The sequence below is a fragment of the Lissotriton vulgaris genome, chromosome 3_1, assembly GCF_964263255.1.
Source record: "Lissotriton vulgaris chromosome 3_1, aLisVul1.2, whole genome shotgun sequence".
NCBI classification, from domain to species: domain Eukaryota; kingdom Metazoa; phylum Chordata; class Amphibia; order Caudata; family Salamandridae; genus Lissotriton; species Lissotriton vulgaris.
This window is the reverse complement of record NC_141689.1, coordinates 1748518607-1748543514: the sequence shown is the minus strand read 5'-3', so window position 1 is coordinate 1748543514 and position 24908 is coordinate 1748518607. Positions and strand designations below refer to the sequence as shown.

The 24908-nt window shown below is 42.1% G+C and overlaps 1 protein-coding gene across 1 annotated transcript in view; it reads left to right on the top strand.

The window, feature by feature from the left end:
• Positions 1-24908, top strand: part of LOC147728408 (uncharacterized) — a 143504-nt gene that overhangs the window by 33051 nt on the left and 85545 nt on the right. The window contains exon 3 of the mRNA XM_086963280.1: positions 12825-12895. Coding sequence (XP_086819406.1) covers positions 12825-12895 — 71 coding nt within the window. The remainder of the gene's footprint in view (positions 1-12824; positions 12896-24908) is intronic.

Here is a 24908-nt window from a genome sequence, read left to right as displayed (position 1 = left end):
TCTCTTCAATCTAAAAATAAATCCTTTGCTCCTGGCAAAAACATTATTTTGGTTTAAAAAAGCACACACATTATCATAATACTCCCTGGCATTGAAGAGAACTACTTTGTACCAGTCGCGGCCCGTGGAGGGAGTTCCGTGGGGCAGAAAGGCGGGGCAGGGGAGGGGCAGGGTGGGGGGTGCTAAACACCGAATATGGATAATTGGAGGTAAGTAAACAATTTAATAAATAAAATGAATTTCGTAGCACGCCCTGCATCGCAAAATGTGATGCGGAAAGAAAGAAAGAAAGAAAGAAAGAAAGAAAGAAAAAAAAAGAAGGAAAAATGGAAAAAGAAAGAAGGAAAGAGAAAGAAAGATGGAGGGATATAAAGAAAGGAGGAACTGTTTCAATTAGACACAATCTGGTATGCTGGGAAATAGCAGCAGTTAGAACAGTAAAAACACTCCAAAAGGAATATGTAACTCCATTGGCAGGAGATATGGTGTGATAAAGATGGAATGTGCTTCAGAAGCTTCCTGCTATCACATCAGACTCTAAAAACACAAACACTAAAGAATTTATAAAGTAAAAACAAAACAAACTGGCACTCAAGGGGTCGAGCTTGTGTGCAGGTGTGCTCATTGTGAAAGGCTAAAATGCAGTCACTCAAAGTTATGTTAACCAGTGGCCGAAGTAAGCCGACCCATTGCCCAATATTGTATGCTGCAGTGGGCAGAAGCAACATGTGAATGACTAAACAACAGACCAATGGATGAAGAGAGGTAGCTGAAAGGTGCTAATTGTGAGTATAATATACATATTTTAGTAAAATCTAGCAGAAGGCAGAATGTTTCATTTCGGCCATGGAATTGGTAACATTTTGGTCACTCCGTGTTACTCTTTAACACAGAGTTCCGGCCAAATTCCGCTAATCGCCACGTGACCAAATTTTTCTTCTGCGAGGCTCCAGAAAATTGTGAGCTGGCAAGCGAGATTTGGCATCCGCTAGCACAATTTTCTAACGTGAGCGGTCACTGTCAGAGGGCTGCCACTTGAGTAGATTTGCTGCTGCACATTGGATTTTCTACTCAAGTGGCAGCAAAATCAACTTGAACGATTGCACGCTCATGCGCAATGCATGGTGTCCTTTGTGCTGATTTTTCAGCGCTGCTCATGCTACCAACATTAAATTGAAGCGCGAGAACCCAGCAGAATTTCACAGAGTTTTATGTAACTCTGCGGAATTCCGTGGAGTTAAACTCCGTGATTACCGTCAACCCCTAGTAATATCAAAAGGTCTTGGCTAACGTCAGACTTAATAATAGAGGTGCTTCTGCTGTAACAAAAGAGAAACTAGCTCACACATTTGCTTTTAGTACCTTCAGTCAATTCTGTTTTCAAGCAGGTGCTAAATTAATAAAGAGGAGGCCTTGATTAACAATGTCTGTGTTCTGATTTAGAGTTTGGGGCAGAATACTTGGGAGATCAACTCGCCGGGGATTATCCAATATTTGCTCAATGGCCTGCCAACTCATATCATCAGGGGAATGCTTCACAATGTTCCACTAGTGGTGTACCTGGAGTACGGCATCTTATTCTGCTAAGATGTTGTAAGATTTAGGCTTTTACCTTTTGCGATGTTGATCCAATACACACTTTCTAACAGGTGCACTACACAGCTTAAGTCACATTTTGGGAACTGCAAGTTGTATCTGATTTTTAAGGTATTTATTTTGACACAATCCTGCTCAAAAGTTTGCCACCAAAGTGAATGCACAAGTGCTACATATGAAATGTCCCAAAAACAGATGGCATACCTATTTGTGACCTTAATGTGGGTGCTGAATCTATCGGTAGTTGTTAGAACTGGAGGTCTGTAGTTGGCAATGGTTTGCACCTTTGTCCAAATAGGGACCCTTGCTTCTAGTCAGGGTAAGGGGGCTACACTCCTAAAATAACCCCTGCTCAACCCTGTGGTAGCTTGGCACGAGCAGGAAGGCTTCTCTCAGAGGCAGTGTGTAAAGCATTTGTGAACAAATACAATAAAAACACTACAGATGGACACCACACAGATTTAGAAAAAATAAGTATTCTTTATATAGACTTAACACAAGGCCTAAACGATAAAAATCCACAATACAGAATTCGAAAAATGACTTTCAGATGGTAGAAAAAGCTAAGTTCAAAGATGATGGTAAATGCTACACATTTCTCACAAAGTACCTGGGGATGCGTCACGCAAGATAAAGAAAGGGTTCACAGGGAGGATGATGGTTTGGTTCCTTGCTTTGGGGAGGTGATGTGTCTGTTCCTCAATGCTTGTGCGAAGTAGGTGATGCATCTTTTCCTTACCGGAGAGGAGGTGATGCGTCGTTCTCATATGGCGTTTCGGTTGCGATGTAACAAGATGGTACCTCGATGCGATGCGACAATCCGGTGCGATGCGATAAGATGGCGTCTTTGATGTGGTGCGACGCTGTGAAGGTGATGCTTGCACGCCCTATGGCCGTGTGGCAAACTCGGTAACTTCTGAGCCACGACAGGCCCTGAAACACGCTTCTCCGGTGATTGGACGACGACCCTTGCGGTGGCGATACGCTTCTCCGGTGATGCGATGACAAACAGCTGCGACAGAGACACGCATCTCCGGTGATACGATGGCAACCTCTACGGCGGAGACACATTTCTCCAGTGATGCAACAGCAACAGCTGTGGCTGCGATATGCTTCTTCTCATTGAGTCGCACTTCCAGCTCCCAACAGTACACAGGCTTCTGCCGACAGAATTTCCAGCAAGGAAATTCAGGGGGAGCTGTTGGTGAAGTCTTGTATCCCTGAGACTTCCGCAGAAGGCAAGCACAATTCAAGCCCTTGGAGATTCTTCCTCAAGATGATGAATGTTCATAAAAAGTTCCTTCTTCTTTCCTTGGCAGATAAGTAACCACTGCAGGTCAAGCCCAGGAAATGCCCGACAATGGCACAGGGGCAGTCAAATCCTTCAGCTTCCTTGGTTCCTCTCCTTGGCAAAGGTTTGTCCTGATTCCCAGAAGTGATCTAAAGTCTTGGGGTCAGGTCCCCAACATTTATACTACTAATTTCTTTGTTCTCTGAAGGCAGAGAGTGTCTGTACCTGGCCAAAACCAGTTCTGTCCTCACTGGTGCAGCTTCCTGGTAGGAGGTTGGAGACCGCATTGTTGAAAGCAGACCTCCCCTAGATAGCTGAAAGGAAATCTCTTCCCCCTACTCTCTATTCTATGAGGGTTCAGGGGAGTGAAAGAAAATCTCCACCCCCACTCTCTTTTCAGCCAAGGTCCTACTAAGCCCAGCCCTGACTCATCAGACTGCTGGAGCCCAAGCCCTCCTGTCACTCACAAAGCAGACATGCAATACACAGCCTAGCAGAAGCAGGCTAGATGGTTAGGTAAGCAAATACCTACTTTCTAAAAGTGGTATTTTCAGACAGAGAATGTAAAAATCACCTTCACTAAAAGATGTATTTTAACATTCTGAGTTCAGGCATGTTCCCTGTTATAATCAAAGTGCCCATTCTGGCCTATGGGGACAAGTAGCCTCGCAAGAGTGAAAAGCGAAATTGGCTGTAATTCACTATCAGGACATGCCACACACACCAGGGCATGTCCTACCTTTTACATAGAATGCACCCTGCCCTGGGGCCTACCTTAGGGGTGGCCAACATGTAGAAAAGGGAACGTTTAGAGACTAGTAAGTGGGTGCACTTACCAAGTCGACATGGCAGTACTAGACTGCACACAGGCTCTGCAGTGGCAGGGCTGAGACACGCTTTACAAGCTGCTTCTGTGGGTGGCACAATCAGTGCTGCAAGCCCACTAGCAGCATTTGATCTACAGGCCATTGGCACACGTGGTGCGCTGTACTAGGGTCTGACAAGTAAATCAAACAAGCCAATCATGGAGTCACTAATCCATTACAACAATTTACAATAGGGAGCTCTTGCACTTTGGCACTGAATAGCAGTGGCACCGTGCCCAAAGCATGTAAACTAGCAAAAACATATCAAAAACAGAGGAGACAACAGCAAAAAATGGAAGGGAGACCCAAAACAATGGTGCCAGGTCTAACAGTAGCAATGATCTAACCACTGTGACTGTCATGTATGTTTTTAACTTTTAGAAAGCAAACATCGACCATCTCTTCCATGGCAGCATTAACTCTTCTAAACCCAGGTGTGGATCAGTCCCTCTAGATTGGGCGGCTCCTCTGCCTCCATGTTTGGCAGTGTGACTCAAACCCTTGGCTAAGATGATGGCGGAGCAGGATGAGTCTCTCTGGCAGCATGTTTACTACCCAAGGTGGAGTAAATAGAGTAGTTTTACTGCCGCAAAGGTAGGCGATGAGTAGGCAATATTTCGACAGATTCTTTATACCTGTGCACCTTGAAATCCAGACAAAATACTTGTTGAAAAACCACTCTTTTGGGAAGTCAGTGCTATTTTAGAGCTCCATCTGAGAACTCCACACACACGTAGTAATATTATCTGCAATCCTGTGCTCTAGACATAATGCTATGGTGACGAACACGAAAATGTAAAATATATTTGCAGTGATATTTTCTCGTATGTGTGTGTGTGTGTGTGTGTGTGTGTGTGTGTGTGTGTGTGTGTGGAAAACAGTTTCATAAACACATTGTAAGATTTTTATTGTTTAAAAGTCATAAAATACTAATGTGTCAAATGGACCACCCACCACACGTCGGTGCCCTTGCTACTAAATAATAGCAGACATGTCTTTGGATGTTGCTTTCATATTGCTGACAGTGAGGGGTCTGGAAGTGGAGGCAGCGCTTCATTTGTAAAAAAAAAACAAATACGTGCCAGGCCTCTCTTTAGGAGGTCCTGTAGCTTGATTCGCAAATTGCCCCTGCCATGCTGCCAATGAAAGTAACAACACAACTACTAACCATCACACTCCTACAAGTGTGACACTTAGGACTATTTCAGGCCCACAAAGTTATAAGAATGGCTTGGTGGCAGGTAACAGTAATTGTAAGTGTATGTTGAATGAATAATTAACAGTTTTTGTGGTTATCTCTAAATTAGCAAGACAGAGCTGGCTTGTGGCAGATTGTCACAAGTGCCAGTGTTGACAATTATGTGCCAGTGCCGAGTACTGGAAACTACTGGCTCAAATTAAGTACTGAGTGGAAGAGTGCCTTACCTAATATACCAGCCATGGAGTCTCAGGTCTGCACGCTCTTGCACAGTTGAGACAGCAAGGGAAGCAGAGATCATTTTGTTTTCAGAAGCATGTGACAGCTGTTCATGTGTCACTGTGCCACACTCCTCAGCATTGAAGGCATAGTTCATAGCCAGCCAATGTAGATCATGCTGACCAGTACCAAGGCATCCAAAGGAAGAGTGTTTTGCGTCACTCATCTGACAGTGTCCTCTGATAGGACCTTGCTAAATGTAGTTTGTAGGAATTAAGAAAATCCTACTCCTCTTTCTTCGTATGTAAGATCAAAAGGAATCCAGACACAAAAAAGAATTCCCTATAACACTGTGTAGTTCAGAAGGCTCCTGTGATCCAAATGTATAGGCTCCTACTAATAATGGGAAATGTAGTTTAAGGCTAAATATGGAGGGTCATTTTGGTCAGTGCAGAGGTGACCATTTGATAGTGGGATGCATGTCTTCACTATTAGCATCCTCAACTAGCAAGACGTTGGAGGTGTTGTTTTTTAAGGGTATCCTATGCTTTTTCAACATAGAATTTAAAATTGAGGAACCACAAATAGTTCTGCTGTGAAACTGGATACCTTAATGAACGTGATGAGTTACTATGCCTCATTTCATATGTGTCATTTATGCTAACCTAGGGTAAACTATGATATGTATTGGGGCTAGGAAAAAAATATTTATTTATACTCTTCTCGTGAGTCACTTGCCCCTCTACAGGCAACAATATCACATGCTGGTTTAAATAGAGCTTCAACTGTCATGAATTGTCATACTGGAATACTGAATCGTGCTTCCCTATGGGACGTATGTGTGCCATCAATTGGTTTGTGTCAAAATAGCTAAATCATACAATAGTGACTTTTGACTGTGATTTCTCACCATATGGGTGTTATGTCTTGGCAAATAGGTGCATGGCAGCCATACAATACACAGGCAACCGTCTACCATGCTTCAGTATATGGTCTTACGGCATCACACGTCAGTCTAAAAGCCATAGTTATGCAGATGTATGACTCTCACTTCATGGCAGAGACGTAATGCTAACACATCTTACTGTATGGCTGTCAAGCTGTCAAATTGTAGTTATTTAATTACTTATTCTAGTCTGCTTTTACAGTCAACCACTGATCAAATTCCCTCCATCCCCTCTGCCATTCCTTACTCAATTAGAGAAAGCATTGCATACCAACAATCCTTCTACAAATAGGTCAAAACCGTTCATAATAACATTTACCTTCCAATCTCAAAATGAGCTGCCACAAACCTTCCCGCCAACATCCCAAGATATCCCTACCAGGAGCTCATTTCAACTCTTCTCCAGTACTGATTTGATCAACAACCCCACCCTCTCAAACCCACCGCCTTTGACACTGTGCTATTCTCCCATTATTCATCAAAAAGCCTCTCACCCCTTTTGCATCTCCCAGTGTAATCCACACATTATCAACACATCAATCTGTGTTGGCACCTTACCATCACCTGGAAACCAGGCCAAATTATTCCTTAACAAGAGAAACTGAAACTTGACCCCGCAGATCAACAAAATTACTGCCCTTTCACTCTTCTACCCTTCCTTGACAAAGTCCTGGAGAGGCAGTTACTAAAGCAAGTTTTATGTGGTCCCACTATCTAAACTTAAGACAATTCTGGCTACTTGGTTCTGAGATCTTTTGAGCCTTTCAATATGTTTATTAGGTAGTGTGAGTGTGCATTGATATCTCTGTTGCATAAGTGATTTTATTTTTACTGAACTCTCTGAAAATGGATGCCTCTAAGGGTGTCAGTCCGTTTGCATGCCATATATGTGCATGGATGTCCAAATGATGTGTTACTCTGCAGAAAAGCCAAATCTGCTGGTTATATCAATGCTTGTAATCTAAAACAGGATTAGTTTAACAATTAGACTACATGACGGATGAGCAGTGTCCTACAGGCCCCCAAACCACTGTCCAGTATAGAAATTGGGTGCCAATTAGCAAAATATATACTGTGGCACAGTAAGTATCAGATAGCTATCCAAGGGACAGGAGACACAAACTCTTGGAAGTAGGGTAAGGTGGAGAGAAAATTGTCTGCTAACTAACAGACACCCTCTGTTGAAGAGTAGGGATTGGCTTCAGAAAAAGATTTCCTGTATTTCTTTACATATGTTCATGATCTGGTCAGTTGTAAAGCTATGAGGAGTAAAAGAAAACAGTAACTAACTTTGCTTTGGTAGACCAAGGCCTGTGTGAGGGGCTGTAGATTCACTGTGAGTTTGCGTGTGATCTAATGTGATACTTGCTCGGTCTATCGGGCAGCTTCAGCGAAGAGGAGAGGGGTCATGATCAGCAGGGAGTGCACCATTCGAGTCTCTTATTGAGGAAACCAAACAACTGCACATCTGTCGGAGTTGAGGCAGCCATGATGTGCTCAGTGCAAGGAAGCATCGAGTAACAGTCCTCAAGAAGGGAAACATAGCTTCTGTGCCCACTGCTACTTTAGACAGACAGACTCTAGAGAATAAAGACTCACAAGCAAGACTAAGGAAAACGGGTTATGGGCCTGGGACTTGGGAGTTATCATTTTGCATCCAAAACTGAAAATTCTGAGGTTTGAGACAGAACAACACTGTGAAATTCTATAATTAAATTAAAGACAATTTATTTAAAAAAAAAAAACATAATAGAAAATGATTAAAACTGAATGTCACCCAAAAATTTCAAAGAGCAGCAAAAAACAGAAGTGGGTAGTTTTTTTTCTAAAGGGACAGGGGACTATGGCTCAATAGGGTTTGTAGCCTTTTTGCTATTAATATGTAGTAATAAAATGTTTGCCTATTTGCTTTTACTCACCTGCTGCTACTTTAACTCTGACACTTCCTCATTCCTGACCACGCCCACACCTCGGTCCACCGCTGGGTTTCCCCGTTTGCTGTGGAGGGTGCTGGTGTGTCAGATCTTTCTGCCTCTCTGACTGGGTGGGGTTGCGGGGCGGAGCTTGGACGGTCATTTCCACAAAGCTAGCAGCCAACATAAACCAATGCTTTCCCTCTCGCGCAGCGGAAGCACACATGGGGCGCACCGAAGGTGCACTAAAGGCAAGCCCGTCTGCGCCCGACAGGGTCCAGGGGCCATGACCCCTGGTCCGAGTGAGACGCACAGACTTATCTATTCATCAATCCAACTAATTACTTATCGCCCCCCCCCCCCACCATGACTGCAAATTACTACATCTAGGCAACAGGAAGGGAATCTGCCTATGTTGTGGCTTCTCTTTCAACATATCCCCGAGACCCTCAACCTTTTTAAAGGACAATATAATTAATAATAAATCTGCCGCACCTACCTCAAAGGAATTCTCCTTCCTAAGTACTAATTGCCAGTCCCTCACGAAGCATAAAAGCGACATATTCGAACTTCTGGTAAATGACAAGCCAGACGCCTTATTCCTCACGGAAACATGGCTGCATGAAAGTTCTGGCCCAGATATAGCGGCTGCCCTGCCCCCTAGCTACGCTATAGTTAGGAAGGATAGAGACCACAAAACAGGTGGGGGCATTGCCATCATCTAAAAAAAAGTTTTTCAATGTAAATTGGAGCCCCTAACATTTACAAATCGTGAGGCAGCTTTATTCAAACTGGCCTTAACCCCGAATTTCACCCTATTTGGACTACTTGTATACTGCCCCCGCTCCTTGGGCCTCATCCTTTCCGAGCCTTATAACCACCCTACTCATGGGCTCTGACACTTTCTCTAATCTGGGCGATCTAAACCTACACCGAGACGCCCCTGCATGTAAAACCAGTACAAATTTCATCTCGGATTTGGCAGGATTAAACATACATTTACTTAATTCTGGCCCCACGCATGAGACAGGCCACTTACTAGATCCTATTTTCTCCAATCTACCCAGCATCTGCTGCTCCCTGTTTTTCCCCCTATTTTGGTCGGACCATTTTATCACCAGGTTCAATCTGGTACCCCCTGACAACTCTGTATCCGCTACTCCTACTGTAAGGACATTAACAAGAAATTGGAAAAATCTTGATATGACTGTTTTAAACAAAATCCTGTGCTCCAAATGCCCATCACCAAACATAGGGTAAATATGCTTTTGGACATTGTGCAAAAATGGCTCCTTAATGCCATAGACACCTGTCTTCCTATTTCCAAAAAGAGCGTCAATAATCATCACCCCCCAGCACCCTGGTTTACTGACACTCTCAAAACAGAGAAAGCCAAATGTAAAATGCTAGAACGTAGATGGAGAAGGAATTATGCTCCTGAGTCTAAAATCATCTACAAAAAAGCCAAAAATGTTCACCATAATCTCTGCAAAACTGCCCGTGCTGAGTATGTTTCTACAACTATCTCCGATGCCCTAAACTGCTCAAAAATACTTTTTTGTATGGTAAAGGAGCTCGCTGGTTCTGCCACCTGCCTCCCTAGCTACCCCCCCCCCCCCCCACTGAATAAACGGCAATGAGCGGACCTTGCGTCCTTTTTTGGCCAGAAAGTCAAAAAATGTACATGGATATTGCGAGCTCACGCTGCAACCTTCCCTCTCCTGTGCAACTTGCTAGCTTCCCACAAATCGCATCTGGACCACCCATAGTGGACTCTACCCATCCTGACCAGGACTTAACATCCTGTGCCCACTCCAACAACTTGGACTCTTGACCCCTACTAAATGCAACCTCCTTTTCAAAACTCCTAGATAGTGTCAAATCTGGTTCACCAAAGGCCCCCTGCCTATCTCAGTGCTCAAGCAACTTGAGGTACCATCCTTGCTTGCCATTATGGACCTTTTAAATACCTCCCTAATGGAAGCCACAGTTCCACAAGACTGGAAGCATGCCATGGTGATCCCTCTCCGAAAAAAGCCCAACGCCGACCCCGATTTACCCTGCAATTATCAGCCTATCTCCTTACTACTGACTTTTTCCAAAATCTTAGAGAAACACATCCACTCTCTGCTCTCAAATTTCGTTGAAACTAATAAGCTCCTCCACCCATCACAGTCTGGCTTCAGAGCTGGTTTTTCCACAGAAACAACTTTACTGGGGGTAATGGAAAGGCTGCAGCGTCATTTATATGCTGGTGATACGGTCGCCCTCATTCTATTAGACCTAAGCGCACACCATACTTGTAAAAAGGTTAAGAACCCTAGGCATCAGCGGCCCGGCGTTGAACTGGCTCATTTCTTTTCTCGCCAACCATACTTTTAAAAACGTTTTCCCCCACATCCAGTTCTGATATCCATCCCTCACCGTCTAGGGTACCTCAGGGCTCCATCCTTAGCCCACTACTCTTCAACTTATCCGTGAGACCCCTAGCCGACGTCGCGGAGGAGGCAGAGCTGTTCCTGTTTTCCTACGCTGATTACTCCCAGATCATTTTGTTCTCTCTCCATGGGGAGTGCGGCTGGGCCATCCCACCTGCAGCGTGACCTAGGTAAAATTGCATCATGGATGCATAACTACCTTAAGCTTAACAGAGAGAAAACTGAGGTCCTGCTTCTTGGAAAAAACAAAGGGGCATATTATCAAGGGGGTTTATCTCCGCTTTTTTGGCTTTAAGAGCCAAGAAAGCGGAGATAAAATTATCTCCCTATTATCAAGCTGTCGCTAACACCAGTTAGTGACAGCTAATAGGAGATAGCGACCATCTTGGGCCCCGCTTTGCATGTCAGTGATATTTATCACTAATGACATGCAAAGTGGGCGTGCCAAGATGTTAGCGACTGGAAACAGTCCCTAACATCGCTATCTCCTATTACCAACTTTTGGAGATATTCGCGCTAAGCGCGAATATCTCCAAAAGCTAACACCTGCCCTGAGCAGTTCTTAGCCATGTTATCCAATGGGAGGTGGATAACATGGCTAAGAGCATTTGCTCGATAATGCATGAATATCGCTGACTTTTCAGCGATATTCATGCATTGCGGCCGTTTTTTATCGCATTTGCAATAAACCTTACTAATAGCAAGGTTTATCTGCGATAAAAATCGGCGATGTGCGGCGATAATTTTTGTCTCTAAACAAGTTAGAGACAAAAATTATCGCTAGTTGTTGGTAATATGCCCTAAAGACCTCTGGGGCCCACAACACTGACCCAGCGAAATGGGAGTGCTCCCTCAGCCAAGTCCCCAACTTAGGTTTCATGTTTGATGACTCGCTCACTATGCACCATAAGGCAGTTAAGGTAACTGCCACGTGCTTTACAATCCTGAAGTGGCTAAAAAAGATCATCTGGATGCTACCCAAGTCCATTCAGAGAACTGTAGTCCAGGCTCTTATCACCTCGAGACTGGATTATGGCAACATTCTCTAACTCGGATCCAACAAGGAAGTGACTCACAGACTGCAGATGGTGCAGAACTCTGTGGCAAGACTACTCTGCAGGGTCCCTAGAGCTACCTCTGTCTCTAGTCATCTGCGGGACCTACACTGGCTCAGGGTGGAGAACCGAATCAAGTTCAAAGCCCTGACCTATATGTTCAAAATAAAAACTGGGACTGCCCCTCAATATCTGCAGTCCTGGTCCCTGGTCAGCCCTTATGTGCCTTCCCGATGCCTTCGCTCTTCCACTCAAGAGAAATTTTCTGTGCCCAGAATCAAATTATCCCGGATGGGAGGCAGATCGTTTGCATACCTAGCAGCCGTGGGCGGGAGTGGTTGTACCTGCAGGGCGGTGACGTGGGGAGGGGAGGGGCAGGGTGGTGGGGAGTAATTTATGGATTACGGAGCTTTACAGGTAAGTGAACATATAAATAAATAAAACGAATTTTGTTGCGCGCACTGCCTCGCATTTGGGGATGCAGTGCACTCAACAAAATTTGTTTTATTTATTTATATGTTTACTTACCTGTAAAGCTCCGTAATCCATAGATTACTACCCCCCACCATGTCCCTCCTCCTAGCCCCCTCATTATGGAACTCATTGCCCACAGCCATCCATAACAAAAGTATGCTCGCTATTTCGCAACTCCCTAAAGACCTGGCTTTTTAACCAGTAACTTACTAAACTACGTTACATTCTATTGATCTGCTCCAGCTCCGGGATACCCTTTTTGGGTAGCTGCCGCACCTTACAAATGTAATTAATAATAATAATAGTGTATTATAAAACCTCTATTAGAGAACCAAGAAAGAAAGAACCTCTTGTTGAAACAGATAAAGATTCGTTTTTTTTTACAAATACTACAAAACTAAGGCAAACTTTGAGAGTTCAAGGTACATTCAAACTTTGGGATAACAGTGAGGTAAAGCACATATAGCTAGCTCCCTAACTCTCCCTCTAACACTTTCACAAAGGCCTACAATAAAAAAGGTGCAATGAACTAATATGTTGCAAATCATAAGCAAAGTTTGACTGTATGATTCTCAAATCTAAAATGAAAAGCTTCACTTTTCAAGGCACAGAACAGAGCTTTAACTTGTTGTTTTTTCTCAACACGAGTGTTTGTACATGTGCAAGCAATAAGAATTGGTTCTCAGCTGTCTTCTGACTGTTATTACAGGGAGAACACTCATCACTATGAATCTAACTTGTGACATATTGCTCCACTAATACAACATTGGTTCGCAGGCTTCGCTTTAATAACAAAATTGTAATTATGTAATAATTTTGCTTGTACAGGGTACTGTGAGTTAACCCACCTGTTGCTATACTCTGGTTGTGATGCTAAACTGCCGGATAGCTATGGACAGGTAAGCTATTGTTTGTGCTAAAATTGTTTGCTTGTTGCCATAGACACCAAATCATACCTATTGTATTTAAAGCAAGGACATATGTCTTTAACCTCGGTATTATGTGTGCAGCTGTCTCTTTACGAATCTGTATGGTGCCTGTTTGTCGGTGTATGAGCGACATGTAATGAGAGCCTGAAGCTGTAGCTGGCAGGCCACACCCACCTTTGTCTGTTTCCTCATTCCGAAGCAAAAGCCTTTATAAAGATATAATTAAATTCTAGTGGAACTAGTTCAGTTCAGTTTTTTTTTTATTTTTTGCTATGATGTTTACATTTAAAAACCAAACAAACGCACAGGAGAATGCACAAACGTAGCAACGCACTTTTTCTTCCAGAGCCAGGCTTGCAGATTCGTGTAAAATTAAAATCCAGTTCGCTTTTCAAAAAGACAACAAATATGAGCATAATCTCGAATGAAAAGTGTCATTTGTAAATTGGTGTCATTCATTTGTATTGTGGATATCCAGAAAACCTGGCTCGATTTATTAAAACAGAACATTTTAAAAACAGATCACAGAGATCAAAACATCATACACAGATGTGCTTTGTGTCTGGTACAAATGATTACCGCTTTTAATAGTCTAATAACTGATTTGCAATAGTCTAATTACTTATACAAATCATTAACTGAAACAAAGTGCAAAACGTATAAGATAGTTAATTACCGCACACATATTTTGATTTAGAGGCTTATCTCTTTTAGGTGTCATGATACTACAGCTAAGGGAGACGGGACCTCTTCTGATAAAGATTTTTATGTTTATTTCGCAAGTCTTTTTTTTCTTCTTGCTGTGATAGCGACAGCCAACTAATCTTTGCAAATACACAACACGCTCGTACATTCAAATATTAAATTCCACTTTGACTGTAGAAAGAAGTATTTAACCGCCTACAGTTTAATTTTTCCCATAAAAAGATGTTACGAGGTAAAGTACAATTATCCCGCCCCCTACTCTGCTATTTTTTTCTGTGAATTTCAGCTTTTAAATTTGGAAAATATGTATTGTGAAGCATCATTCGCATCCAAATCAGATGATTCAGCATCCTCATTACATATTTTAGTTAGTTAGACTTTTTTTGTACTTTGACATGGGCCATCATCTTTAAAATACAACAATAATCCTTTATCTGCCACACAAGCCTGAGAATGAAATTTACTCTTGTGACAATTACAGTTGTGCTGGAAGTGATTGCTGCTTTCGGTCGAAATACAAACTGAACCTGCCCGTGGTAAATCCAGAATGACTTTCCCCAGCTTCCCTCCAAATATACTTAAATTATGTTCTGTACTCCAAATTTGGAAAATATGTATTGTGAAGCATCATTCGCATCCAAATCAGATGATTCAGCATCCTCATTACATATTTTAGTTAGTTAGACTTTTTTTGTACTTTGACATGGGCCATCATCTTTAAAATACAACAATAATTCTTTATCTGCCACACAAGCCTGAGAATGAAATTTACTCTTGTGACAATTACAGTTGTGCTGGAAGTGATTGCTGCTTTCGGTCGAAATACAAACTGAACCTGCCCGTGTTAAATCCTGAATGACTTTCCCAAGCTTACCTCCAAATATACTTAAATTATGTTCTGTACTCCAAATTTCAAGACCAAAGGTAATTAAGTGAGCTATTTTTCCCTTAGAGACTCAATTGTGAGATGGTTAAAAGAAAATTTGCTAAGAACCTGATGGCATTTAGCAAAATTTCACACGCAAGCGGTGACCCTGCTATGTACTCATTCCAGAACATCGGTGGAGCTGAAAAGCGGAAAGTGTACAGGGTGGCAGGAGCAAGAAATATTTGTTTGTGGTGTAGGTAGATAAGGAAGGGTGGCTGGAGAAATTAGTGTTTTTCAGGCATCGAGATGGCAATAGCAAACCGTTATATCTGTTTCATCAAGAACTGGGAACTGATAGGAAATGAGGCTGTTGCTGGAGAGTAGTCAGTTTACATTTCCTTTTAGAGGAAGAAGAGAAGCAGGTTTGAGAAAGGTGGAAGTGTGCAAACAGCCATGGTGTAAGATTTTCCACGAGCCAAGAGCCCAGTGGGGAAAAGGGGAGGGGGGACCAAAGAAGAGGCAGGTTGCACTCGCTTGCATTCGTTGTATTAGGAAGACTTTCACCATCTCACAGATCCACATGCACCAATCCATTGCTGTTCAAAGTGTCTTCGGGTAGTGAGTGGCACAGTGCCAGCCACATTAATAATTCAGGGGTAGATTTTCACACATTTTGAGCTGGTTTTTCGTCACATAAGAGTGATGCTAACCAGCTCAAAATGTTTTTGGGGGAATTTACTTTCCAGCACAAAATTTGTTTGTGCTGGAAAGTACCCTAAAAGTGGTGTAAAGCAGCGCAAAGTACTGCTTTTGTGTTACTTAGCGCCAAAGCGGGCATTACATGGGTGGTACATGGGCATTCCCATGCAACCACCCATGCGTTTGGAGGCAAAATCCTATCTACAATCTCATGTAGGCAGGGTTTAGCGCCAAAAGTTAACACCACTTCAAAGGAGGCGCTAACAGGAGAAATGTTTTTATTTCTCCTTTCTTTTCCGACTTTGCATGCGTGCTGCACTGTGCAGTAAATATACAAAGTAGGAAAAGCTATAAAACTTGTCTAGGAAAAACAACAAAACTGCCAATACTGATGCTCAATTCGAATAAAGTCAAACGGCACATGCACAAAATATTAATGACAGCCACAACTAATCAATAGTTTATATTTAAATAAATGATTCAGTTAAATTGTTTTCTTTTTTGTATAGCAAATCTTTTCTGTACAAAAATCTCAAGACACAGCCAAAATATTTAACAAAAAGAACAACTATGACCGGCCGCCATCTAGGGTTACCTCACCACTCTCACTTTTCAATATTCACACATTCAACATACCACACTCAATACTGATCACATCCCACATTCACTTCACTAACATATCCGATCCTTGGTAAACAAAACCTTTTTTTTTCTCTATAGACCAAGTACCCTACGCCAAACAATAAACAATTTTACAAAAAAACATATGTCTGTCCAATGTACATAGTGACAATAATTTTTCAATGACTCACGCACACACCCTAGCGCTATGGGGCTAAGTGTGCACGCATGATGCTTGGCAGCTGAAAATTCACTGCCGGCACTAGGGCGAGAGGAGGAAAAAGAACCATATCTCTGTCAAGCAATGCTGCATCTTTTGGTGCTGCACTGCATTGTGTGAATTTTTTGAAAATCTGCCCTTAGTGTTATTTTTGTCTGTGCCTCTCAGAAGTCTACATAAGATACCAGACCTCCATCCCAGCATTTGCAGTCTCACTACGCCCAGAATGACAAACCATGCCTCTGACACACAGAGCATAGTACCAGAATATTGTAGTGTGAGTATCAGTTCAACAGCTTTTATTCGATTTGTGAAACAAACCATACAAGCAGAACATATGTTACATTTATTCCTAAAGTTTCATCAAAATTGCTAAATCTAAAAACTATTTAAAAACCATCATAAACATAGTATGTGATATTCTAAAAACATGATTTGACCAATAAAAATTAGGATTTGGATGATACACAGTCTGTTTCCTAATACAAACTAAATTCATTTATAGTACATACAGATATACGAACAAATCTACAGACAGGAAGCCATAGTTAATAACAAAATACGATCAGATGTATCAAATGATTATGGCTTTCCTGGCAGCTGGACATTTTAGTATATATGACGCTACGAAAAAACAGGTATCCAGATCCTTTAAAGAAGCACCTGTTTTTTCCTGGCTTTCCTCCTTTCTGGCCCAACGCTCCTTCCAGATCTGGGAGAATAACACCTGCTCCTCCGAAACACCCCTCCAATGTGGGGTGCCTCAGGGCTCCTCCCTGAGCCCCACATTGTTTAACATCTACATGTCCCCATTGGAGGAGGTCGTCACCCCGTTCGGAGTGAGCATCGTCAGTTATGCGGATGACACACAACTAGTTGTCTCCCTATCCCACCCAGCCTGGGGACCTATTCAACTGCTTGACGCAGATACAAGGGTGGATGAACAACTCAGCCTTAAAGCTGAATGGTTCTAAAACAGACATTCTCCTTCTGGGTCAGAAAGGACTCACCTTCCCCCTGAACATCTGGCCACCCTGTTTGGGTCCCCCCCCTGACCCCAAACAGGAAGTAAAAAGCCTGGGAGTATGGATTGAAACAGACCTTTCATTCACCACGCAGGCCAAAAAAGTTGCCGGCACTTGCTTCGGGCTACTCAAATCGATGAGAAAGATCCTGCCCCTACTTCCACCCACATCGCAAAGACTTCTCATCCAAGGCCTCATACTGTCCAGGCTCGACTATAGCAATGCTATCTACCTTGGCGCACCCGAAGCAACCCTAAAACAATCTCCAGAAAATCCAAAATGCGGCGGCCCGGATCCTTACTAACACCCCTGCCAGAGCCTCAGCCAAACCTGCTCTGAAGCTCCTTCACTGGCTCCCAGTGAGGGAACGAATAATATTCAAAGCCTTATGCCTGGCGCATAAGCTACTGCAGAATCAAGGCCCCCCTATTCTGAGGAAATTTATAAAACCTTACAAAGCCCCAAGATCCCTTCGATCGGACAAGGAGTCCCTTATCATCCTGCCCAGATTCAAGAAAGCCCGCACGGGTGGAAGACGCTTCTCGATCCACACCGCACGCCTCTGGAACGCTCTCCCCCGAGACTTGAGGAAAGAACCCAACTACCTCCGCTTCAGAAAACGGCTTAAAACTCACTTGTTCTCTTAATTTTAACCTTCTTCCATCTGAAACTTGTTGTCCCCCCCCCCTTTTTTTTCCAGCCCCCGAACCCACAGGTGTAGGGATCTTTAGTGCTGGGATACCTGAGGGTGACTACGGGCTCTATAAAATTTTTTAATAATAATAATAATAACATAAAAGCTGTAAAGCATTCTTCGTAGAGCGAACATTGTTTTTTAAAAAGATGGGTTTTAAATATAGTACCCTGAAAGAATAATAAAATTTGCAAAACAATAGAAAATGGCAGCAGCTCTGGCGTGAAATATTATCGCAAGGGCATGCGGTATCAGATCTGGCTTTCATTACAGGGAATGCAACAAGATGGTGTACAATTCCCAACCTTAGGCGGGTTAGAACAAACTGGTGAGAATTGCGAGTGACACCAGAAAGGTAAGGTTGGAAACCGGTATTTAAATTGCAGTCCCGGTAGAACATCACAGATTGTAGCGTTCCGGACACCCTATCGTGACACTCCTTCTTGTGGTTTAAAAACCTTTGTTTTATGTCTTTTTTGGGGATGGAAACAACAGATTTGGGGTCAAGGAATATATCAAACTGAAATAGAGGATGAAACCAATAGTGTATGTACTTAAGCCACTTAATACGTGGGGAGTGGTCCAACCTGAGGCAATCAAGGATTATCTCCTGGGTAAATTGTGTTTCAGACTTGGCCCAGATTGAACGCCATAACAGCAGGGGACGCAATGCTGCTAGATTCGAGATGCGATTGATTCCGACTTCTTCGTGAATCAGTTCTACAGATGCTGAAGTCGGTACACATAGCAACTTTCTAAGAAACTTATTTTCATCTCTCTGCACGGTAGGACCAACGCAATGACCCCACACCCCCGCACCATACAGTGCTGATGTGACGCATCTTACATTATAAATGTTCATCATGTCTTTGATACTCCTCACCCCAAGTTTGGAAGAGAATTTAAAAATACTGTTAGTAGACCTCGCCATTTTTAAACTAATATTGTCGAACTCGGATTGCCACAACCCGTTGCTTGCATAGGTAATGCCCAAATAACAAAAGGTTTTGACTTGAGTCATCTTAACTTTTTCTATGAAGAAACTGGAATTGTCTTTCTTGGCTTTCATCCCGCAAGACATTACAAAGGTTTTAGATTTGTTTACCAATAGTCTCCTACTTTCAATAAACAACATAAATCTGTCAATTAGACGCTGTAAACCAATCTGTGTGCGAGACAATAACACAGCGTCGTCCGCATACAATAAAATTGGGACCCGTTTTCCTCCTATCAATGGTGCATCTGCGGGAATCTGGCACAGAATGGAATCAATTTGGTTGATAAAAAGAGAAAATAAAAGGGGAGCCAGTACGCAACCCTGGCGAATGCCTCTTGAGACTTTGAAGAAAGGGGTACATTCGCCTAGGGAGCCATAACGCACTTTGCATGACAGCCTCTCATAAAGCCTGGCCAGGAAATATATAATCTCCTTGGGTGCACCCAGATCTATCAGAACCTGCCATAATATAGAGTGGTCAACCAGATCAAACGCGCTGCTCAGGTCCGCGAAGCAAAGAAACAAGCTGCCATTCTTGACTTCCGTACATTTGTTAATTAAAATATCTAAATTTACACATTGTTCTAGTGTCCCCATGCCTTTCCTGAATCCGTATTGGACCTTGGTTAAAATAGCCTTGTCATTTGCCCAGGTTTCCAGTCTCTTCAGCATGATGCGGCTCATTACCTTGACTGATGCATCCAACAAAGAAATAGGACGATAATTGCACGCTTCTGATTTACTGCCTTTCTTGAATAGTGGTATAATGACCGACTGGCCCCAAGATGGTGGGAGGCAGCCCTCTGCTGCTGCATTGAAAACCCTCACTAAAATAGGCGCCCACAGATTCATTTAGGTTTTGAGTAAGTCTATAGGTACTCCGTCCGGACCCGGAGCCTTTCCTCCTTTACTATTGGACAGGCCTTCGTAGACCTCATCCAGACTTATACCCAATGGTAAAGGCAACCAAGCAGAATCCATATGGGCCTGGGTTTCTAAGGCCTTTCCCTCAGGATTGAAAATGAGAATATAATGTTCTATCCATGCGTTGCAAGCTACATAAGATGTTAATTCCGGGATGCCATCTGTATTTAAAAAGGGGCTATTGATAGTTTCCCAGTAAAGTTTACTGTTTAGTGTTTCAGCTGCTATGTTTAGATTATGCCATGCTTCTTCTTGCAGAACCTTTTTCCTGTTGGAAAGGGCCACCTTGTAATTAGCATGCAATAGTTTGATGTTAATATTATTGCGAGGTTTATTACTTAGTGCCTTTTTGAGGTCGCGGGGGGATGAGGTGCAGTGTTTGTCAAACCAACCCATCCTGGCTGCTTTGATTTTAGGCTGTTTCTTTGTGAATATTCCTTCGATGTTAGCGTTCATCCTAATGAAGCTTGAAAGCAGGGTTGCAGGATTGATGACATCTACAAGACAATAGGTAATTTCATTTCTACACATTTCTACTACCTCCTTATGGTTTTTCGCTGGATCGATTCCGGCCCATTTGATCCTTGGGCCGCTCAGTCTCGTGGGGGCTATGTCCGTGGAGCAGGATTCCTTAGCGGGTGACTTTGTACTCCATCCCGATAGAGTCAAGGAGATAAGGGTTTCTTCCCTAACCCACAGATTGGTATAGTGTGAGTATCATATGACATTAATATTGTGTCCTAGATATCCTCAAAAAAATATTTCCCAATTGGAGTCTGTATTAGAAAATCTACATCCAATAGGATGATATATACGTAGACTATATTTAGGACACAATTTTTATGTTATATGATATTTCTGTATAGGATATTCTGACATCAAACTGGCACACTCAGTGGGAAACATCTTTGGCGATGACTGTAGTCCTCCATAGTTATGTGTATCTTTGATGGCATTTTACAGTCCTTTTTTGGCTTTCCCTTTCTGGAAATCAGTTTCACCGTAAAATACCCAAATCCTTGCAGTGCCAGTGTCAATCATACTGTCCTGAGTAGGTCTTATTGGCTAGTTCCTATTAAGCCTGGGAATCATTTTAATTACTCTGATGTAATCAGAGTAATGTCAGCAATTCTGCATCACTCTGTGACCCGGAATTACAAATAATTACTTGGTTACTTGGTTACCTGCACTCGCATAATTAAGAGTAACTTAGGGAGAAAATTATCTCAGGAACATTGAATTCAGCAAGCACGAGTGGCCGTTCACACTGCTGTTCATGTTGTTTTGCATTTAGTGCTATTTTCCTAAAGCAAATGCATTATTTTGCTCTAATGAACTAATGCTAAATGCCGGCTGCAAGTTGGGGAGAAATCCTATCCCAAGAGCACATTTAGAAAGGGCGAGCAGCAGATGTTCATGCTCTGTTGCATTTAGTGCTATTTTGTATCTCAACATTCATCCTTGAGTCCATTTTGGATGCAACGGGGCATTTATGTACTAAATGCATAATGACTCTTCTATTGTAATTTATTACAGTACCCAAGATTACCAAACATACCACATGCATACCTTTATGACTCGTGGTCATGGACTTAAGGTTCTTGAGAGAAGGTGAATTAAAGATATTTGTAGTGGTTGTTATGAAAGTACTAGTCCATCATACTGTAACATGAAACACACAGCCCATTACTGCCTTGGTATTTTTTAGGTCTAGCTTATTCAGGGACAGGAACTCCCAAATTCGTTGGTGTTGCGTGTTTGCAAATTTCTCCCTTTCAGAGTCATGACTCATAGTTTTGTATAGTGTTCTGCCTTGTGTGAAGTGGCAACTCACTAGAGTTTTTGTTTTAAGAATCATGATATTAAACTGGCAAGTGTTAACAATGTATCCTGGTGGACACTTTGGCAACTGAATAAGCAGCACACTAATGCCTGTCCCTCTTAAACATATATATGTTTGTCCGGTTGAGTAGTTCCATGCAGATATGAGCAGAGGTTTGAAATCTTCCCTAGGGGTATGTTCCAGTTTCAGGTTTTTTTTATCAAATACAAAATTGATTGTGATGAGAGCCAGTGTCAGGGTTGTTAAAAAGGTCTCCAGCCCATATTTAGTGGGATGAGAAAATGAAAGATATTTTCACAGAACCACTGTTTAATTACCTACAAGCAATCTACATTTTGGTACATTATGTAAGTGATTTCCACTATTAAGTCAGGAAAAATCACACTTATGCCTGGTATGACCAGCACTGTGTCACTAATGGGAGCCACACTGCCATCAGTTCACACAATATGGCATGGCCACATCAAGCTTATTTAGGGTCACTTGTACATTGTATTTATATAGCGCTTACAACACCTGACAAAGCGTTGACTCGCTTTGCAGCGAGTAGCATGCTACTCCGGAACCCAAGATAAGACTTAAATAGTTAGTATATTTGTAATAATAGTAATATGGGATCTTTTTTCCCTTGTGTATTACTTGTGGTAAATTTGTTAAGTTTGGGCTCTTGAGTTATTGTACATTTGGTAGTGTTTTGGGTAGAGATAGAATAATGAAAGAGGATTAGAACATGGAAGGTGCTCACAATGACCACAAGAAAAGAGTCTGCACTGCAACATATTGATTTCCACAAAAGATTTAATCAGCTGGCTGATTTGAAATGATGCATTTGAGATGTCATCAGTGATGTCACTGACCATGTTACGAATGATGTGACATCATCAGCAGTGGATTGCGGGCACGCAAGTTATAGTTAGTACAACTTACTATAACAGGGGAATTTCAATGGTTTTGTATGAGTGAAATGTCCAGCTAACTATAACATGTGTGAAACCTATGGTTTTTTCAGTGAATTTCTAAGGTTTTTTTAAATCCTAATTCCTAACTATAACATATGTGAAACCTATGGTTATTTCAGTGAATTTCTAAGGTTTTTTATATGCGAATTCCTAATTATAACGTGCCTAAAACATATGGTTTCTCAGTGAATTTCATAGGTTTTGTAAATGCAAATTTTTAAATGTATAAATTATTATATTTTATTTTTTATACTGATTCCCTACATTTTTTATAATAATTATGTTTAGTTATTTTATTTTTAAATTACATTACATGTTTTAATGTAAAATAATAAAAAAACAAAATTAAAAAGAGTAAAAAAAAATGTTATTCAATATATTAAAATAATTTCTTTATATATTTTTGCATTTTTTTGTGGTAAACGTACGGTACGTGTACGGTGCTCTCACCATCCTTTGTATCTGTAATCGTACTGTACGCGTACCCGCGCATGCATTCCGAATACATTTTGACGTTCCGTGTTACATCGGCGCTTCCGCATGACGTCATGTACTTTTGTACGGTGCACCGTACGCGTACTCCCCGAAAGTTTCTTAATGTTTAAAAATATATATCTATGTATTTAATGTAAATATTAAGGCAAGACATTATCTGAGATAATCATGAAAATAGTTTTTATTTACTTTTAATAAGTGTATATTACTTTTAAAAGCAATTACGCAAAACGCGGGGGTACGTCGTACGTACACGCATCGTAAGCGTACCGTACGCGCACGCCATGTGACTTCAAGACAAGAGATTTGATTGCTTCATAATACTTCCTATTCCTACTGTTGAAAGACCCCACACATTTTAAACATTCTTCTTTGACTTTCACTGAAGAACCATATCTTTTCTGAAGCTCCTGTGTTTTAGAAAACAACTTTAATATGGCTACACACCAAGAGAAAGATACTTCTGAACCAGTAGCGGTCGGCAGTAGGTGTTTCTATAGGGCGGTGACGTGGGCAGGAGGAGGGGCAGGGTGGGGGGAAATAAGGTATGGATTACGGAGTTTTACAGGTAAGTAAACATTTAAATACATAAAACGAATTTCGTTGCGCGCACTGCATCACATTTGGTGATGCAGTGTGCGCAACGAAATTCGTTTTATGTATTTAAATGTTTACTTACCTGTAAAACTCCGTAATCCATACCTTATTTCCCCCCACCCTGCCCCTCCTCCTGCCCACGTCATCGCCCTATAGAAACACCTACTGCCGACCGCTACTGTTCTGAACACTCTTCAGAAGAGGAATTTCTTGCTGACAATGCACAGCCAAAAAGGAAGGAAGCTTTGATCTGGAAATTTTTTACATTTCCAGATGAAGAAAAGAAGGTGAATGCTGCGAAGGTCACCTGCAAGGTGTGTGGGACAACACTTTCTAGAGGAGATCCAAACAAAAAATATTCATTCGGAACCGCCAGCATGGTTCGACGCGTGAAGACTCTTCATCCTCGCAATTATGCAAGAGCTTCATGTGACAGGCTGCGGGACGACCCTCCACCAGCTGTGGCAAGCACTTCAACAGCACCATCTAGTCCGCATCTGGACATCCGTCCAGATTGTGGAGACTTGATAATTCTTTGTAAATTTAGTAAAGAGGCATTGTGCTATGGGGAACAATCAATGGATTTGATTTGCAGGCGCAAACAGGAGCACAGTTGCTCCCGCCATTAATTTTTTTTTATTCATTTGTTCCCGTTGAAGACTTTTTTGTTTGCACAGTTCCTTTTTTTCCTTTAAAAAAAACTAAAAAAATATGAGTGTTCAAAAAATACAAAAAAATTCAAAACTACAAAAAAGAAGTTATTTTAAGAACGTTTAAGCCTGATTCATGAAAACCGAATTCTGCGAATTATAAATTGCTATTGACAGCGAATCGCAATTTAGAATTCGCAGAACGGCATTCATCAAATTCTGCGATAAAATAAAGCGATTCGCAAGCGGCCTCAAAATGCGATAGCAATTTTTGAAAATTGCAGAAAAATCGCAATTTCCGTCCAAATCCGTGTAGGAATAGCGATCTCGCAATTTGCGACATCGCAAATTGCGATCTCGCAAATAGCGAGATAGCAAAAACGGGAAGTCACATTTCGAGCACAGTGATGACATCACAACCAGGAAGCAGGCAGTTCCCACCCCCATTCAGAACAGTGAGGCAGAGATCGAAGCTGCATCACACAGAGCACCTTCCAGAACACCTCCAGACTTTGAAATCTTTCACTTTTGAGACTGCAGCAATGGCAGAGGATGCAGCACCAGGGCCCAGTGACACCGGGCTCAAGGGCAAGCTGAAATTTTCCGAGCAGGAGTTGGAGCACTTAATAGATGGAGTGTGTGAAAACCACACAAAACTATTTGGAAAGGACTCCAGGAGGGTGCCA